Genomic DNA, 20656 nt, shown 5'->3' on the forward strand with positions numbered 1-20656 from the left:
GACCGCTCTCCCGCGTTATTCCAACGTCATTCCAATAAATAAGGATATCAACTATCCAACTATCATGTACTTAACATTGAATAACACTGGTATAGCCATGAGAGAAGATTTCTGACTTGAGTTTAGCTGACTAAGGTATCATGCGGCTGTCAAGTTCAAGGTAGGGACTTTCTCATGATGAAGGTGACAATTACTAACAGGTACGACCTAAAATGTAACTCTGAACTTGTCATCACCCTTGAAGAAAACGCGAAGGGCAAGAATATCTTCGATTCCAACCAAGGTCGATGTGTGTCGGAAAAACTGCAGAGTAAAATGGTTTAACAGTGGTTTGAGTGATTTTAAAGGTCAGTTTGCCAGTCTAGAAATTTGGACGATTTGTCTGGAAACTGTAGACCCAATACACATCCCGGTCCTAACACTAATAACAACAAAGGAAGAGCGTCTATTGTTTATATTACCTGTTTGTCATTGTCACCTTTTAAGTGTTTGTATTATCAGCATTGTTGCGAAGGACGATTGAGCCAACAAGACAAACAGAACGTATTTCACAGCCCGGCTGTTGACACCATGTTCCCCTCATTTGCGGTTGCAGCCTCTCTCTTGGCGAGGCCTTGGTCTTTAAGAAGTTGGTTGCGTGCCAGAATGTTGTCCCTTGTAGAAGTTCACTAGGACTTCACACAGAGTAAAATGCGTGCCAATCAGAGGCCCCCACAGTTTCTGTACTTTGGAACTGCCAAATCTGCAATGTCAGGCAGGTGGCCTATTCATGCTGCGGAAGAAACTATCTATCTAATAGGGGCGTACGGGGTTTGTGAAATAAGATAACCATATGTTCCATGTTTTGGTGAAAGACTACATTATTTCGTCGCAGTTCACTTACTTGAATAACTAGCAATGAAATAACTACAAAACATGTTCTCCGCCATTGATAAATGCAAAGAGCTCGAGGTTAAGATAAGACCTCCTTGATAAATGTCACTGTCGAATTGACCTTAGGTTAGAAACCATTATCAAATTATTTACGTAATAGATTATGTTCATCTGGTTAGGAAATAAAAAGTTATTCGGAATATTTGAAGAAGCCCTGGGGTACAACCTTTGAAAATACATCATTGTCCTATAAATCGTCACACCCCTTCATCATGCCATGGATGGTAGGTTCCCCAGACGTCTCTTCAGCGCGCCCAGATGCACCAGGTTCTTTCCGGTAGCTGGCTCTACTGCTGTAACTAGGACGTTTTCGGCATGTGGCTGACAAGAATATCACAAGACACGGCCTCAGCTGTGATGATGTGGAGACTGGGGACGTTGGTTCTAGCGCTGTGTGCATTGTTGGACTGCGGGGTTGAAGCGGCTACGATCCGACAGTACTCGGCGGGATGCGCGGCCCGGGGGAATCCCGTATATTCCGTGGTGTTCAAGGGCGAATGGACCAAGGCTCAGTTCCCCAAGCAGTACCCGCGGCGCAGGCCGCCAGCACAGTGGTCCACTCTGGTCGGTAAGTCTCCCAAAGCCGCACACACACTCTCACTCACACATGTCCTCTTACGGTATTGGTGACGGGTATTCTGGTAGCAGCGTCTGGAGATAACAGAAAGCCGTGTTTGTACACTGGTTTAATGCGATCAAGATGCCAAACTAAACTTTTACCATCGTAGATACAACGCACAAGTGCTGCAAATACAACAAGGAACAATGGGTGCTTTAAATAAGAAGTGTGAAGACTTAATTTATTGTTCACCTCTTTGTTGTGATGTTGCCGATATCTTTTTCGCACAACTCGTGAATAATTTTGCGGGGTGTGTATTTGTTTGAACTTCCGTGCGGACCGACCAAAACAAACGTACCACTGGAGTGAAAACGGCGACGGTCAACAGTCGCTGTTTCAAACAATCTTTTTGTTTGTTGTCTCTGGCACAGCGGTTGGTTTGCACGCTAACTACATCCTACACTGTCTCAGCTACCCGTCAAACGTCGACAGAAGTTCCCCCTATTATTTGTGGTGGTAACTAAGATCTTCCATCACCAATTGCTTGGGGTTAGGTAGCGTACACTGAGGGGGCGGCATTGCTATGATTTGCGCTATCCTAGGGACTACAAATATGTGGATTACGTGCAGTCGAGTAAACAACCCCAAGGTTGAAACCCAAACTTACGGCTTCCTCAGTGTGCACGTCGTTTGTACAGGGCTCACTGCCAAGTTCAGCTGTTCGAATCTTCCATCTAACACCTACCTTATCTCTCGTTTATAATCCCTCTCGTCAAAATAAAGCACTGAAACCGCTGACGACGATTGTCAAGTGTGCCCGGATAGAGTAGGTGTTAGCTTACAAAGAGCACGCACTATAAAACAGCTACAAAGAAGAGGATTTGTTTACAAAACGTGACAACTTAGCCTTGCAGCGCAGCTTAAGACACATATATCCCGATGATCACTGTGACTAGATAAAGGATAAAGTAAGAGATAGTTTACAAAGAACACACACTGTAGCACAGCTGTAGAGAAACGTGACAACTTAGCTAAAGGGCGCAATTAGTACATATATATCAAGATGATGACTTCTCGCTTCATTCTGTGTCTAATTGGTTAACCTTTAGAAGAAGCTCACTGTGTGTATGTCATCTCACACCGCCTGTAGAAGTGCCCCTCAATGTTTAGCCGGCCGCTGACCCCACACCTCAGCCCTCCCCGGTGCGAGACTTTCTCTCTTATTCCATCTGTATGGTCGCTGGAGTCACGAAGCAGACAAATTTGAGAGGTCGGGGTCGGTGGCTGTGCAGATGTAGTTGTTAGTAAAGGTCGAAGCGCCCGTCCAGTTCATTACAGTACATGACACGGGATAGGGGCACAGTGGGATACGGGAGTACCGTGAGAAGAGATTGATTTGTCTATAGGGATCCATCTAACAGTGATATTGGATCTATCCCTTCCATTTTGTGTACGGTAGGTGCTAAGGAGGGCGTTTGATGGTATGTCCCCCCTCGTCCACACCACTAGTTCAGGTTTCGTTAAAGAAATAATATGGACAAGGCAGAGCAGCTTGAAGGTAAAAAAATGATGAAATGGTTGAAAATCCTTATCTCTATGTGGTTTACCATGGCCACCGTGGTGCACCGCGTCATACGGTGTCTGGGTCTAGCCTCTACCAGGCTCCATAGGGCGCCGGAAAAATAGTAGAAATTGGCCAAATAGACGGATAACATGCCAAAGGAGTTGGTCCTCTAAAGAAGTTACAGTTTACGACTATTTTTCCAGCGCCTATGGAGCATGGTAGAGGCTAGCCCGGGTCAGGTGAAAAGTATCGTGCGACGAGAAAGGAGGGACGGTGAATTGAAAGAGGTCCTGACTCCCTCATTTATTTTAACTGATTAGCGGCTTACCTACGCCAGAAAACTCATGTTTTTACGAGGATTAGACTTTAAACATTTAATTTCATGCTTACTGAAGTTACTCATCTGTCAGAAGTTGATAGCAAGAACCCCTTGCTTCCTTCCAGCTAATCTCCTGGAGGATCGGAAGTTCCCACCGGCTCGGCACGTGGCACGAATACCGTCCGGTCCCTCAGGGCGCTCGCGGAGATCGCTAATTGCAAAAACAAAGATTTGCTCTTCAGATAAACACTGCTTCCGCTCTTGTTAGATCCGCAAGCCATGAGCACCAGAAGGACTCATTATCTAATGACAGGCCGGTATTTACAGATTGAGCACTACTTGACTCTGTTTTCTTTGGATTTATCTTTTGTTGGTAGAATTGCGTTTAAAGGATTACGTCATCTTGTCGTATTTGTGTTCTACTCATTGTTGTCCTACTAGTAAGTGCCACACCGACGACAGAAGAGATATAATAAACCATTCACAGATTACAGGATCTAAGAAAGCAAAGAGAAGTAGCCTAGCTATGAAAGTTGCTTGTACTGCAGTTTGTGGACATATTTACTTTAATACTTTAGTGACATATCAATGCTACCCTTCACTCACTCACTCACTCTCTCCCATAGCTTAGTGAGTTGGTCAGCCGTAGGGACAGCAGAGCGTTCAGTAAAGGTTCTCCACTGCTGGCGATCTTCTGCCAGTCTGGCCATCTGGTTGGCTGTATGCCCTCATAAAAGTGGTTTGTTAAGCGACAAGTTCAAAGGCAGTGAATTTACTGTTTGCCGAATAAAAAGAGATCACGGACTTGACACATAGTTGAGACCAAATCGACAAAACATTAATTAGTATCAGTTTATCAATGGCAATATTTCCTACTTGTACATGTACTTATGTATACCTCATTGCCCGGACTCAATTAAAGCTGTAATTGTGGCTTTTCATCCGTTACCGCGATTAGATCTATAACAAAAACGACTCCGTCTCTTCTTGACACATTTCATGTAAGAAGAAACTTGTGAAAGTATAGCTATCTTTCGCAACTCCTTTGAAAAGTTTCTTGAAACGCGTTTTAATCGCCAAATACAGAAGTTTGGCACGTGTAAAACGGACATTAGCGTCGAATCTGCTTGGTCTTCAATTCATGATCAGCAACGAAACCCTCTTCACAATTCCGTGTGGGACTTTAGGGTGAAGGGGTTGGATTGTATAACCACAATGTTTTCGATCCCACTGTAATGTTAACCATACTTTGTATCCACTTATTACATATTCGTGCCAAGAAAAACCTTGATCCGATTTGGCGTGTCCCACATAGAACTGGAAGAATAGTCTGCCAGGTCTCCGCAGTGCCTGGCACGTGTACAAAAGCGTACAGAGCACAGGTCGTAGCTTCGCCCCTCTCCGTTCGCACCGATTACCCTAGACAAGAGATTACCAGTAGGCTCTCTTTACATTATACTTTTGCCGTCAGCGCCACTGGTGTCAGCGCCACTGGCGACAGCGGGAACCCCGTGTAAAGACAATTCCCGTCGACGTAGTCCCGCTGTCAACAAATTTTCTCCCGTCAGCTTCGAAGCCGTCGCCCGTCAGCACAGCGGGAGTCCCTGTCAACTTCAAACTCCGTCTAAAGAGAATACGTCGGGCTCGCGTCAGCGGGAGTCAGGGTTTCGGCGATTAGCATAAAGCACGCGTTGATTAGCATACTGTAAGTCTACTTAGATCCCCGGTATATATATAGAGAGAGAGATTCGCGGGATCCGCGGCGACTTTTGTGCCGTGCATTCATTTCCCCGCGGATATATTTATCGTACTTGTGCCCCCCTCCCCACATTTACGAGTGATGAGCATGGAATATCTACACATAAACAAGGCTTTGCATTGTAGTTTAATACGGGCGGGGAGACGCCGTCTACCGTTGTACAATCATACAATTTTGTTTCTTGCTTTTGTTATGCTTACGCCCGATACTTTCTACAAGATGGCGAAATGCAAGCACCGCAGGTGTCTGTCAGATTTCCGAGCGGTGTGTCTAGAGACGTCGCGACAGCGGCCTCCCGACAGCGGGAAATTTCACAGCTGACGCGAAAAACGTAATGTAAACTAAGCCTAAGTCACCCAGACGCCGCGGATTCGGGGTCACCGACCCGACCCCCTGACCGTGGCCCAGAAGGAACGGTCGCCCGGGGTAAAGGTTGGCAGCAGAATCGGAGCAGGCCCCATTGTGGACAACAAGGCCAAGCTTTGTTGTTTTTTCTCTGCACGCGACGAACAGATGATGAGAAGAAGGTTTGCCTGCGCCTGTAGGATTGATGATACAGATGGGCGTAGGTTTAAAAAAAACTACTGGCATTCTTAAAGATTAAGGAAAATTCTGTCCGACGTTATTTGGAAGGAGGGTTATATATACTTGCAGTTGTGTCTTTCGTCTGTCTTTTTCGGACAGTTTATCGTAAGTGCGACAACTAGATTTGTAATTCATACCGACAGTTTCTGGTAACCCACTGATCATTGTCCAACCAAGGAGGTTAAAATAAGACCTCCTTGGTCCAACCAAACTGAAATCGGTTTAGTTTCCGTTTAGTGTAACTTTCACCGGGGTACACCATGAAAATGTGTTGTTGTAATCTATGGTTTTGTACGTGTACCCACGGAAAAGATGTATTTTGATTGATAGGTCTGAAGCAGAGCGGGGTTGAAGGAAGCGGAAGACCGCAAAACGCTTTAATTGAGGGGGCTGTCAAAGAGATTAAAAGATTAAGAGTTATGTGGAGTACGTGTAATGGAAATGAAAAGGAAATACAAAGGTATTTTGAGTAAAGTCTAAACCATAGGGTTGTCTGGTGTGCGAAATTTGAAATGAAAGGCTCTGAGACCCTGGGCTAGATTGTAACAAGGATGAGAACGGTTTGAGGTCTAGACATTACAGAAATAGGGCTGTGTGGTCGACATGGTTTATTTCTTTTCATAATGAGTTGTCACGCCTATGGGTCTAGTTTTGTTAATCGAACTACATACATGTTAAGTTGTCAACAAAGTTTTGTGAGAAAGATTTTTTTTAATTGCCCCTTTCATTACATGTACTTCTCTCCATCATCCATGGGTCAAAGATCCAGTATTCGCTGCAGAAATAGAAAAGAGATGACAAACATGATACTACTATTTAAGATGTAACATCATTCGTAGCTCTGGGATAATGACAGCGCTGAGACGGAATTCGACCGGTTTCGACTTTATTCGTCTTTATCAAGAATGTCAGCGATCGGACCACTCCTCCTTTCAAATATGTAACGTTACCTTTTGTTTTACTAGGTCGGGTTCACAATGGCGTGCACACCATGTGGTCCAAGGGACAACTCGCCACACCTGGGGTCCGTCTGTTCGCAGAGGAGGGCAAGACGGTGTGGATCCTGAACGAAGGGAAGTTCATAGACGACGTGGCGTCTCAGTTCCTGGCAGCAGCAGTGGGGAGGGGGGTGGGCAGCACGGCGGCCAACATCACAGTGAATGGCAATTACCCAATGGTAAGTAGACAAAATCTGACCGACGGAGCTTACTGAAGTAGCAAAATGAAGCATGTTCGCTTAGGAGGGCGTGAAAGTGAAAAGTTATAATTTTCAGGAGAGCATAGCTTGGTTAAAGCCCTCGGCAATCTTGATAAGATACATTATTCATCATGTATGACTTCAACCAAGCCCAAAAACAGCCCATAGTTTTACACTATCTGGCCTGGTAGAATCTGTTATCTATACGTTTGGCACCCTTTGCTCTCTCTATAACAGAGCTAGAAACTTGGAATGTAATTATTTACCGTACTTTGCACCGTCATCGTCTAGACTAATGTTTGGTTGTGGACTCTTCTTGCTAAGGTCTGCGAAATATGATGTTTGCAGGAAATGCTGTGTTATCTTGTAATGGCAGGGTGAAAGAAAACCGTTGAGCTATGCCCTACTGCTGGCGCCTGGCCCATTGTTAGCATGGGTAAACTTGTATAAACTATTAGGACTGTTGCCAGTATTTGTGTACAGCGTGTTTGTTCAACACTTGTCGTACTCCCAAAGCGCCATATGGTGTATTGGTACTGATAGGGGCTTGTAAACACTAAGGAGGGATCGGTGACGGACAAACACTCTCGATCTTGCTGACGTGAACGTCTTCCTCGGTGTTTCTGGGATGAAATAAGGAAGTCCAGAGATATCTTTAGAAATCACCCCAGCTTGCACCTGCCTGTCAGCAGCAGGGTTTGCTGACGTCCTAAGAGTCTTTACTGCCAAAGGGCCCTAGGCGCATCCTCATTATCCTTGGCGTATCCGCATTAGATAGCTTTAACCAGCGCCTACAGTTAACGTTAGATGTGCAAAGGTTAGGTGTGACGGGTCGTTCATAACCAGCTGCGCCGAAGGGCTGTTATATCTTATACTGGCTATGTAGATATAGATACAATACTAGTACATTATACAGATACAGATTCGTATACCAGTATTACAAAAGGAGCCTGGCATTACGCCGCAGGATCGGAACTACCACCACTCCCCCTCCCCAAAGCCTTATGATGATGATATGATGCAAGAAACGGTCCGTAAAGAGGTTGGGCGCTAGAAATGAGGCATGGGGGAGTGCTTATCAGAAATGCACATCTCCGTTCTTGTACATCTTTAGTCCGTGTACATCTTTAGTCTGTGACACACTCCGACACACTCTATCATTGCTCGGTTCACGTGTCGTGCCGCGGAAACACATGTACGTGTTTGTAGCGTCAGTAAACAGTGGGACGGAAATTCACGGAATCGAGGAAGTGTTGTCGTAGCTAGCATAAAGATTAGCGGCCAGCGAACCCAACAGTCTATCAACATTGCCTGGTGCTTCCGCTCGGGTATCAAGTAACAAATGGGAACACATAACCCTCTTATATGCATGCCGACTCAGCAATCCAGTTGTCGCTCGTGCTCAGAGTAAGGGGAATGTAGGGATTCAAGTATCCAACACTGTCTACGATTGTCAGATATTCTATAATGTTTGGCAATTAACCTGTCTGGACTGCTGATAAAAAGATGTAGGGTTGAATCTAACACATAAATATGTCGTGACCTGTCTGCAGCATCAATATCTTTATCAGCTGGTGATAGGTTTCTTCGACTAACATCATTTATATTCGTAGCCCACAAAGTCAGAAATCAACCCTCTAGGTCGTTGAAGACCCAAGTCCCACATTCCGTTGTACAAGCTTCAGTAATTCTCTCATTTTCGTATGACGTAACGTTATAGAAGAACCGTTATTGCACGACAATTGTACATGGTATAAAGTATGGCAAGAATTCGTAAACATAATACAAAGTAGAAGTATAGATTAAAACTTAACATCCTAATTAATGATACAATACAATAAGGGCTAGCATACATTTTGATATAGCGTAACAGTTATAATCGAGTTGGTTTAATAATTAGTTTCGGTATTTTTTTCTTCCTGCAGGTGTCCTTTATGGTGCGGCTGGTGCCGAGTCCTGATTGGTTCACAGGGGTGAGCAGTTTAAACCTGTGCGAGGACGGCCGTTGGAAGGACGAGGTTCACGTGGACCTGGACCCCTGGGACGCGGGGACAGACGGCGGGCTCACATTCAGCTCCCCGAGCTTCGCCGAGAAACGCCAGCACAGGATTTCCATGATCACGTCCAAGTTTCCCAACCACCCTGCCTCCTCCTTCTACTACCGGAGAAGACCGCGTCTTCCTCGCATCGGGGAAGCCGTTTTCATCAAGTTAACCCCCGACCCCACCACTCCTGAACCAACCACTCTCCCGCCTACAACCACCACTACCATGGCAACGACAACACTGCCGCCAACCACTACAACACTCCCGCCAACCACAACCACACTCCCACCAACCACGACCACCATTCCGCCAACCACAACCACTCTTCCACCAACCACAACCACCCTCCCACCAACCACAACCACCATGGCAACAACTACGTTGCCACCGACTACAACGACAGAAAGGACCACTCCGGAGATTACCACAACGCCGGAAGTGACGACAACGCAGGAAATGACGACGCTTGAACTAACGACACCAGATATGACCACAGGAGAAGTCACTACGACCACGCAGATGACCACTATAGTGGAAACAACGGAGCTCGAAACGACATGGGGTCCCACAACCACATTGGTAAGTTTTGAACACGAGAAATTACTGTATTAAACAAAAGAGAAACATTGTAACACTTTGCCGACTGTACAGTAGAAATAGGCAATTTTTAACGTTCCATAATAATGTAGAAGAGACATTTAGCTTAGATGTCAATATAATGTGTTCAATCTATGGCATTTCAACCTAATCTATTGTTTAAGGAACCATTAACAACAGCTGCACCAATGACAACAACGACAACACCGGAAGACGAGTACTACCCCATGGTTGTTGATGTGGGTGTTGATATGAGAACGTGGCGAGGTGAAATAAAGGTATGCTATGCTATCGTTTCCATTTTAACATCTCATTCAGATGTCAGTAAAAATGTCAACCTTCTTATTAGGGGTCCCGTTTTGTATTGATTTAATGATAATGAATTAATTCTTTGCTCTGCGTCTGAATTTCACTATCACTTTTCATTGCTTACCCTTAAACGTTCACTTACCCAGGAAGAAGAAACAACAAAACACACGATACCTTCAGAGTTGACGAAAGAGGATCTCATCCCGACGAAGAAGGATGACGAGGATCCTAAATACGCCTTCATCTCGTCTGCAGAGGAACAGGCAGAGGACAGACACAGGCACAGAACAGGATTTGACGGTGATGATTTTATTCTGGAACCGAAACACAATAGCGTCGAAGTCAGTGAGTGGGCTTTCATGTTTCTTCTGTCTTATTTTAGTCGAAAGAAAGGAATGAAGGACGGAGATATAGGAACGAAGATACATGAAGAAATGTAAAGAAGGAAAATGATGAGGAAAACTATATGTAATAGGCAAGAAATTGCTGTTATGCATAAGGCGTTTTCCCACAGATACGTGCATGCAACATTAAATGTCATTTTTACACTTAATACCACAACCACACCAAAGCCACCACCAAACCTGAACCAACTGATTATGAAATGTGCATGGTCTGGCAGGTACTTTTTCCACACAAGGAAGCTTGTGTTACCCAAACTTGGTCGAGAATTGAAACAGTGATTTCATTGTGGCACAGAGACCCACAGACAGTGTGAAATCTTGTCTGAAGTTGTAGATGTTAAGTTCAAGTTGTAATTTGTCTGTGTCCTTCCTGATCCCCAGCTGATACCGGGTCAGGGTTGACTCCCCAGGCGGACGGACAGAGGGACGCCGCGCCCGACAACCGGCCCATTCCTCTCCCTGTCCGCCTTCCCTCCGGACATCCCTCCGCAGACAAGAAAGGAGACTTCCACGTGGGGTCCAAGGGCAAGGAGAACGTTCCCAAGTTCTCCAGTCTTGAGGAGGAACTGTATCCACCCTTCATATTAAAGTCAGGGGACGGTGCGTTAGGAGACAAGGTGGAAAGATCAGACAGTAAGGATTACTTCTTGTACAGTATCTGTCAGTAGAATAAGAGAATTGCAAAACTATTTATTTATTTTTATCTATTTCTGTATTCTTTTACTAGGTAGCTCCCTCAGTGGCTTGGCACTGATTTTCAGGGTCCTGGGAGGCCCTAGGTACACATATAGAAAATAATACACTGATATTTACATAACTATAACTATCACCTTCTTGATTGAACAGATTCAGGCTTACATTTCGATCGAGGCTAGATGTGGTAGAATGTGAATGTCAGCTTCGCTCATGATGCACCTAGCCACTCGAATGACCGGATTGACACAGAGATTATACCACATGTAGTGTTATCTAAGATTAAAGTTATTATAAATTTTGTTTTCAGTTTTAAACTACAAAACAGAGAGCGTGAGTTTAGGTTCCCCTAAGGCGCCGTTGCACATATTTCACCAATGTGACATTGCAGGATCCTAATGTCGTAAATCGTTTCGTCTCGCCCAGCACCCTCCGACCTCCGAAACAATAACGACCCCACAGGCGTGACTATCAGGTTTTTTTGCTTGCTTTCATTGCATCTTATAATGAATAGAAAACACCCACGCAAAGTGCCAATCTCGGGCCCAAGTAGACCCCGTAGGAAACATGTTCAAGGCCAAAACAGTGCGTCACACTAAGTTCGGAAATGAACCATACATCGTAGATGACACTTTCACTGTTCCCTGTTGAAACAATTCCCTGTCGACAGTTATTGTCATTGCCAACGAAAATCTTTGAAAAGGCCTTTTCTGCTAGTTAGCAGCAGCCTATATTTGATGTGTTAATATCCATGATGCACGAACATCTGAACTTGATTTAGGTCTATTTTGATTGAATATGTTGCGAGCCTTTGAATGGAATGGTTTCTGTTAATCTCGAGCCAAGAAGTTTTCGTCCGTTGTGATAATCGAACTTCAACTGTTGTTGTGATCAAACTCCAACTTTGACTCATGTTTGGCATAGAGTAGAAATGACGTCAAGGTTATTCACCTCGCACCTAAATTCTGGGTTATCCCAAGAATTCCGAATTGTTGTCCGTCGTCATGGCCCTTCATCTTCAGCCGTTTCTCCACAACCACGACGACGAACACCGTGAAAGCAACAGGGCCCAAAAAAATAAGTGAAACACAAGAATCTGCGCGGAAAGGCTCAGGGTTAACGTTAACACGCAGAGAGAGGTGCGTGGTTCGCCTTTACGTGCTGTTACCCATGGGGATCAATGGAGGCCATGTCAAACTCCGGGCCGCCATTCCAATGCTCAGTCAGCGGGAAACGGAAAATGTCAGAAACTCCAAGGACGCTGAAAAGAACGATACTTTAGTAGGCTACTTACTGAAGGGAAGTCTAGCTATAGCCTATGATTCAAGGTCAAGTTCGAATCGTCCAGATTGAAGTGGACTGCACTGAAAGAATATTCTGTTGGATACTACGATGTATGTCTATCGCAAAATTCGTACCTTATACGTGACAGGCATATTTTTGCCCCATAAGGACCGTACATGATTTGTAGGTGTTGAAAGTTCGCAGGGAAACATTTGCATAGTATCTCTGTATATATGATAACGTTACACCTTAGAGAAATGAAGGATAAAACTTGATTAAATTCCACTACGAATGATCCATCGTATAGATTTTGTTGTTAGAAGTAATTAAGACAAAGATTAATGAGATACAGATTTTCTTTTTTCTTGAAGATTGGTACTGGTCAAGATTTTCAGGCTGTTTTTGATTAAACTTGAACCCTTCTTCTGTTGTCCCGCCGTAGTGCCTGTGAACTGCGCGGTGTCTACCTGGTCTCCGTGGGGCCAGTGTTCCACCACCTGCGGGCTGGGCATCAAACGGGCGACACGCTGGGTCACACAGGTCAGTACCACACGTCCTGCACGACATGTACCACACGCAGGTGCCACAGGAACACGCATGGAAGAAAAAGTCGTGTGTCTAGTAGCTGCAATTCTTGTGACTTCATTCACCATACAATGAAAAGGATGTACATGTCCCCGCTTCTAGGTCACAAGCTATCCTAAGTTTTAAAGTATTTCTGGTAGGGTGTGCACACATTCAATTCCATGTTCAAGCAAGTGACATCTTGAATACACTGCTAGTCCCTAGGCTAGGGTACGCCATGGTGTGCACCATGGTGTGCCTTGGAGAAAACTTTTTCAAACCTATAGCTAAGTATTGAGCTAGAAGATTTAATCATTTGGCCGTTTTACCGGATACGCGAGTAATATCAATGTCAGATCATCAAACTTCAGTAAACCACTAGTACTACCATTGTCTGCACTTACAAAGTTTGCAGAAAGAATTCTCCCTGAAATGTGATATGGTGTTCACCCAAGTCATCTCCCGATGAACGTTTTCACCGTGATGATTTAACCGTGATATGTCGTTTCCAGGCTCCGGAGAACGGCGGCGAGCCGTGCCCCGCTCTGCTGAGGGAGGGGATCTGTATAAACGACCCGTGCCCGGGGGTCGAGATGTGTCTGTTCGACTGTAACTCAAGATACAACTACCGCTTCATACCCTACAAACGTAAATTCGGACAGGAACCGTAGTTTACACACAGCACCATAGATCACCATAGAGCCATGCTGTTTATATGAATTATTTTTGTATAACACATGTGTTGTTTGAATAAGGATGGGTTCAAGTCATTCGTCCTCGGAATTCGAAGTAGTGTGCTCCACAAGTGGAGCTGGAGAGGTACCGAATGTATGTATTTATTTTGGCAGGTGTGACAACATGATGTACAACACATGCTGAGGGATATTTCTGGCTTATTTAAAGATCATCATGTTTAGAATGACAGAGTCCTGCTGAAAAAGCACGCTAGCTTCATAAAATGTCGCTGTTCAAAATTGTGTTTGTTGATTTGTAAATGAGGATATTCCTCCTAACAGATTGGATTTCGTCAGATGTATCGCAAGTCTATATTTTGACAGAGATTGCCATACTAGGCCCATCATATAAAGTATTATATTACACTAACAGCAAAAGTTGTATGATATGCTTTTAAGTGAAGAGCTGTAAGATATTCTATTATATCTCATTCTCAATGCACTGCGTCGGCTCTTTATTTCATTGTTTATGGAATTTAACGTAATGAACTTTCCCCGTGTGCTTCAGGGCATGTTGAATTCCACAAATGTTAAATCAGCTGTTTTATAGGGAAGAAACAAAAGAGAATTCGAAATGAAAGGACGAAGAAAGGTACAGACAGAGAGAAGAAGGGAAAGGCAAGAAATGTGAAAAATAAGAAACAGAAAGGCAAAGAAAAAATGTACCCATAAAGTGCACCCATATTTTCTTGTCGTTTTTAGTTTTGGAAGTCTGGCTTTCATTTGTCCATCTGTGACGCTACCGAACCTATAACCTAGTTAAAGCATTATCATCCGCCAAGTTGGAAGAGGAAACCCAACCCTAGAGATGTGGTCGTGTGTTTGAGGAAAGCCCGGCCCGTCACTCTGTTGTGGCCCTTTGGCAAAGTGCTGGGTTGGCTGTAGCCATCTGAGTTCAATATGTGCTACATGGGGAAGAACAGAGAGGGCTTTCTCCTAACGCACCACCTGGAGCACGGGAATTGAAGTGTGTCTGCAGATGTGTGATCATGGGTGGTGGTAATATCGTGGTGGGAGGAGGCTAGAGTAGCAACCAGCAACACGCTTCGGGCTATGGAATAATTTCCTAATCAAAGCATACCGACTGAAATGTGTGCAGTTTGTATATGCGGTTTGGACTCTAGACAAACGTAGAAGAGCTAGATAAGACAATTGGTTGGAATTTCCGACCCCGGTGACCATTTGGCTCTAATATGTATGTTGATGATGATAGCACGTATCTTGTACTGCCAAGCACCCGTTTAGAGAAAAGTTCAAACAAACATCTATGGGAATAGAAGGTTATCTCATGCCTTCTCATGGAGAAAGTAGGGCCCGTTTCCTGAGTTTCATCATCAAATATGAGGTAATGTCTAACTCAAAAGTCGCGGTTTAACCCTTAACACTCGACGGGTGCCATAAGCTTTTTTGTACTGGCTGGCTGGATGGAAAATTGAAGCTCCTTTCAACCTTCCAATAGCCTGGAGTAACAAGGATTTCGTTGTATTAGATTAAGATTGACATCAGCACAATATGGCTTTTTATAGGAATGCAGTGACGTCTTGGTCGCTGCTAAACTCAAATTTAAAAGGCCCCAATGTTTATCTAGTGATCACCATGTGATGCCGTTGGCGTATATACATTTCCGTCCAAAAAGGCATTTTGGTGGAACATGTTGAAGAAGGGTACAATATGTATTCTGTCTATCAGACGATTTTGAGGGAAACGGTCGACATGATCCGTCTTCTAAATTTCACAGTTGCTGATTTCCCGTGGCGGGAAGTTCCTTGTGGTAGAAGGACCGGAAGGAACGCTTAGGTAGACGGCATGGTTCGTTGGGTGCACAGAGGGGACTGCCCGTGACCCCTGTCCACCTCACCACTTCCAACTTTCCTTTAAAACTTCCCGATGAAAGGGAGAACGAAATCGCTGCTGTTCGGGGGATAAGAAAGATGTTTTTGTTCGGGGACAGACTTTCCAGATCCGGTCTCAGCTGGCTAACAAGACATGCTCCGGCTTTCAAAAGCAGCTGATTATCAATATTCCGTCCTTTGAGACGGACAAAACAAAAGATTTTGACTAAACAACTTTATACAGTATACGTACTTATTCATCCCAGTTGTTAAGATCGTTTTTCATACTGTTTCCAAAGAATAGATCATCAGTTTTCATTGAATATATGAGTTAAAACCTAATATTGTCGTATTGAATAATTCAGTGTCCTTGAGCAATCGACGACCTTTCAAATTGCAGACTGGAGACAAAGCTTTTCCACTGTGAGGGGGCAGTAGCATACAGAGGGAATACGTTGAGTGGAAACCACTTCCCCTCCACAAGCACGATGGCCTTCTGCTCTACTAGTACTATTCTACCGAGTTGTCAAGATTCCAGATTTTCTGCATACCAGACAGTTACATACATAAGTCCTTTACATACCCGTGCCATACTAAGTTTGCCTCCCCCCTCCCATGTTGGATACCCGATGCTTTAACAGTCTATGTTATACGTCATTCTATTACATGTACATGAAATGTAGATAAAACTAGTTGCACTGTCGTGTATAAAGATTGAATGTAACATCAATGTGCAACTTAATGCCTTGTCCATCTTATACTCCACGCTGTACCTACTTACCAGCAACACACTTTGGGCCCCCAAACAGCTACTAAGGTTATTCAACATGACCTAACACAATTTTATGTGCCATCAAAAGTCTTCATTTAATCTTGTCAGTTCCCTTGTTGTATATCAAGGCATATGGTACTATCCTTCAAAATTATGTAAAACTAATAAAATGTTCTATATGAATTAGTACAGTTTAAATCTCTATAATTGTTGTCTACAATATATAGATCCAGCCACTGACAAATTCTTTGTATCAAATCCTATCGCTATGGGGTGCCAAAATACTGTAACAAACCTCCTTGCTGTAACCTACATGTAAGCTGAAGTGATTACTGCCAACTACATGTCTTATCTACAGAAAACATGTTTGCCTTGCCAGATGACCACAAGGCCAGCAGACATAGATACAACCGGGGTAAAGACAAACACACCACAGTAAGGCTGTGATAAAGAGTGTTGTTTGACATGCGGCAGGGCACATCATTATAAACTGCTGACACAAATGAAGAAAAGAATTGAAAAAGCACTTTTTTTCAGTATCTGTTTTTATTACTGGGCTCAATGCAAAAATGTTTCCCTAAGGGTGTGCAGCAAGTAGTTAAAACGACAAGGAATTTTACAGGATCAAGACACTAAATAGTATATCTAGTATACATCTTGTAACTGTGTGTATGTATAAAAATCAGATTTTCCCACAGAACAATGACTGATTAATAATAATGACATTTTGGTTGACTCATTTGCAATACTACTTTTGTTCAGTTTCATTTATCTTGTCAAGCTAGCTTTCCTTTTCCTCGACCTTGTCAGAAGCCAGGTACACTTTGATGGGAGGTAAGGGCCTGATCTTGCGTCCCGCCCAGCCTCCCTTCCTCTTCCACAGACCGCTGCTGGGACGTTTGCCGAGCCAGCGGTTGCGCCCGGCTTTACCGATGATGCGCTGGTTGTGTTCGTGGTTCGACACCTGACCAACTGTCACCATACAGCGCTCATCAATGGAGATCTGATGCTTAGACGGCAGCTGCAGAATTACCTGTAATAATGAGAGAAAGAAAATCAAAGTTACATATAGTGTAAATGACTTAAAGTTCACCGCTATTTACTTACATGGTTGGGAGAAAATGGAGTGTTCCTGGTTATTTTTAGATAGAACAAACATTTTCGCAGTACTTAAGTTTGAGGTGAAGTGGCTACCATGAATACCGTTAACATCAAACCCCATCGCAAAAATGTCAACATTCACAGTATTCTATACAAATATTAACAATACTTGGATGGTTTTCCCTTCAAGTACGCTTTCTTGGTGTTTGCTTTTCAACATTCCAACATATGCACTATGTCGAATTTCATGTTTCTGGAGCCATCTTTCACTTAACCTTACAGGACATTTTTGCCTAACTATACAACATGTCTACTGTTGTGCTGATGTTGGTACCTGGTCTGGTACCAAAGAATTTTACCTAACTCTGCTTATCAAGTTGAAAGAGTGTATGTTGTAAAGAAAACTTGGACTGCACAGATTATATCAAAAATTGAAGTCTATTTGTTTAAGTCTGAAGGCAAATCTATAGTAAGTCATATGTAAGAAAAAGATTCCTTGTCTCAGAACACATACAATGCATTTTTGTTGGAAAATCATATTTCTTTTTCATGTCCCCTTCACAACAAAAATATGTGTCCAAAATATGTATCCAGAATATGCATCTAATGACAAAGCCAAGTAAGCCTGGCTCAACAATCCTCTCACTTTTCCATCTATATATAGACTATTTTAGGATACTGTGAAGAAGGTGTAAAGTTATATCAGCTGACCTGTCCTGCAGCCTTCCTGAGCACCTGAGCTGTTGTACCAGCTGCACGTACGAGTGTACCTCCCAGGTGGGGCTGCAGCTCCACGTTATGTACCAGGGTTCCTGTGGGAAGGGCACCTACAGGGTGGGCATCTCCCTCTTCTGCCAATACTGCAGAAATAGAAACATGGGGGCACTGTGTCATACAAACTATTAGAATGTCTGAAACACTTTTTCCTGCATGAAAGCATATATAATCTATTTTCCACCAGAGCAATTTGTTGATTTTCCTTGAAAACAAATAGGTAAATTTAGATCTATTTTATTGATATTTTTTTTAGTATTTCTATTTCACACAAGATAAAATCACAATGTACAATTTCAGGAAATGTAGATGGACTGTGATGGGGGTAAGACAGAGACCAATCTAGTCTACATAATCTTCCTCTAGTTTGTCATTTGATGGTGCAATTGACTACAAGAAGATTCTTTGTAAAGCCAGCAGTGGAGAATCTAATAAAACCAACAAACATACAAACTCACCAGGCATTCTGGGAATCTCTCCGTACGTCCTGACAAGGTTGCCAGTCTGCATGTTCCTGGTAGCCAGGATGTAGCGCTTGTGAGTCCCTCCTGCCAAGATCGCGAGTCTGGCCGAACGGTTGGGATCGTACTTAATAGACACCACCTGTGGGAATGTGGATGGAGTTGGTCCAAGACACAAGAAACAAATGTCACTAATGCTGTGTAAAGCTACCATCTTGGAAATGACACTGCATCCTGTGAATGTTGGGAGTTTTCAATGAAAAGTAGGCCGGTAATTAACAGCATGATTTATCTAAAACTGTTACTATTAGTATTACTGTGCTGTAAAAAGAAAAAAGGATGATTCCATGGACAAGATATGCAGCTTCCATGCTTGACCTTCAACGGACTAACTTTTTCTCAGTGCACATAGACTAGAAGCTAAAAAGATAGTAGAAGCTTATCAAACCAAAGATAAACTTACTACTAGTACCATAACCTTAATCTTTGGTTGCAGCTAGCTGGACGGTCTTCTACGTGGGACTATAGTGTAATTCAAGGAAACTTGTAAGAATTACCTTTTCAGTTTTAGGAGGGCCTTTCTCTGGACCAATACGCTTGAAATCCACCATCCTGTAGCGGCGCTTGTGTCCGCCTCCGATGCCGTGGATGGCAATTCTTCCTGAAAAAACAGATTCAATATTTATAATGCTCAACATTATATCATCAGTGTGTTCGTTTGTTCTGAATATGAATCTATATACGTGGCCTCCATCAGTCAAAATTCACCATGGTAAAATCCTAATTCAAATCAGACCTACAGCATAGGCTATGGCTAAACAGTCCTATCTGAGAATGACAGTCTCTGTCACATAACTCATAAGTTACATCTGTAAGCTGACTCTGTAAGCTGACTCTGTAAGTCTGTTTCTCTGGATCCACTTTTCTTCTGCACTGCACATCAATCTAGTGTCTGATTATGAACTCTTCTTGAACTTTTCAAGCTTTAGTATATGAAAAATACGGTATACTGAAATTTGACAGACCTGTCTTGGGGTCCCTTCCGCCACTCTTTGGGAATGGGATAGGCTTAAGTGTGTAGGTGCCCTTCTTGTAGATGGGATGGTCCTTAAACTTGGTGAACCCATCCTTAAACCTGTTGTCATGAAGTGCTGTGCCAGTTGTGTGCAGTCCTGATTTCTGTACCACTAGTCCTGCTCCAGGAGGGGTGCATATCATATGCTGTGAAATGTCCACAGTAAAGCTAGTAGGATATTTTCTTGATCTTGCCCTCTCACTGCATTGGGGTTCAAGTAAGTGTTGAAGATTGCTACAGTTCAAAGCTCTGGTACATTGTACTGATGTGTAGGAAGAACATTTGAGGCTCAATCTGGCCAAGGACCGTGACAAGTTGACAATGCTCTGTGACATGTTGTTGTTCTCTATGTCAGGGACTATTGTGACATATTACTTTCGCAGGTATGACCCAGTGGTGGTGGAGGAAACCTGTTAAAGTAATAAACATTGCAAGTTTGTTACTACCAGTGACTAATCAATCAATCAATCAATATTCATTCACAATTCACAAAAGACTCAAATTAGGAAATTTTCAAAATTCTAAACAGTCTTGTTTACTAAAAAAAACACGGCAAAAAACATCGTTCTCGCTGTCTTTAAACGTGTAGTTATCTTTTATCTACACTTGATGGACAAGCAATTAAGAGAAGACAAAAACAGCTGAGTAAGTTGAAGGTGGTCTACTACTAGTACTAGTGCTACTGTACTAACATGCGTTTGAAACAGCTATATCAACGTTACAGAACCAATTCATTACGTTATCAGAGTTTAAATGATTCTATAGATTAAAAAGTATCTTTTGAGACCCAAAAAATTACGTTTAACGACTGTTTTTAATGATTTTGAGCCACGTTTTACAAAATAATACGTTACCTCTCATGAGCGTGACCTTTTCTTCTCGGGGGCAACCATTTTGGACGATTTCATTTAGTCTTAGGTGCCAACTTATTTTGTCTACTAACATTTAATTTCTTCGACATGACGTAAGATATTCATGATACATATGTCAGTATTGTACAATAAAACGAAACTAAAACCGCACCCTTTTACTGAAGGTGCGTTAGATTTTATCAGTTTAATTGACATCATACCTACTAAATCGTGAGACAGTCC

General features: G+C 43.2%; 2 protein-coding genes across 3 annotated transcripts; one reads left to right on the top strand and one right to left on the bottom strand.

The window, feature by feature from the left end:
* The first annotated feature begins 1047 nt into the window (after nt 1-1047).
* On the top strand, nt 1048-13989 carry LOC136435003 (spondin-1-like). Of its 2 annotated transcripts, none has more exons than XM_066428166.1 (8): nt 1048-1501; nt 6685-6896; nt 8843-9541; nt 9724-9837; nt 10015-10213; nt 10654-10905; nt 12692-12789; nt 13326-13989. In XM_066428166.1, the coding sequence occupies exons 1-8, from the start codon at nt 1249-1251 to the stop codon at nt 13482-13484; spliced, it is 1986 nt and encodes a 661-aa protein (XP_066284263.1). In that variant the 5' UTR covers nt 1048-1248; the 3' UTR covers nt 13485-13989. The 2 variants fall into 2 exon arrangements, with proteins under 2 accessions (XP_066284263.1, XP_066284264.1); XM_066428167.1 differs by having other exon boundaries at nt 1131-1501; nt 10015-10168.
* Nucleotides 13990-16675: 2686 nt separating this feature from the next.
* Nucleotides 16676-20512, bottom strand: LOC136435006 (large ribosomal subunit protein uL2m-like). The gene is made up of 6 exons (XM_066428172.1): nt 20417-20512; nt 19513-19972; nt 19045-19148; nt 18485-18629; nt 17964-18112; nt 16676-17184 (listed from the first exon to the last, which is right to left on the bottom strand). The coding sequence occupies exons 2-6, from the start codon at nt 19895-19897 to the stop codon at nt 16933-16935; spliced, it is 1035 nt and encodes a 344-aa protein (XP_066284269.1). The 5' UTR covers nt 19898-19972; nt 20417-20512; the 3' UTR covers nt 16676-16932.
* Between the last annotated feature and the right edge of the window lie 144 nt (nt 20513-20656).

Source organism: Branchiostoma lanceolatum, chromosome 5 (assembly GCF_035083965.1).
Source record: "Branchiostoma lanceolatum isolate klBraLanc5 chromosome 5, klBraLanc5.hap2, whole genome shotgun sequence".
NCBI classification, from domain to species: domain Eukaryota; kingdom Metazoa; phylum Chordata; class Leptocardii; order Amphioxiformes; family Branchiostomatidae; genus Branchiostoma; species Branchiostoma lanceolatum.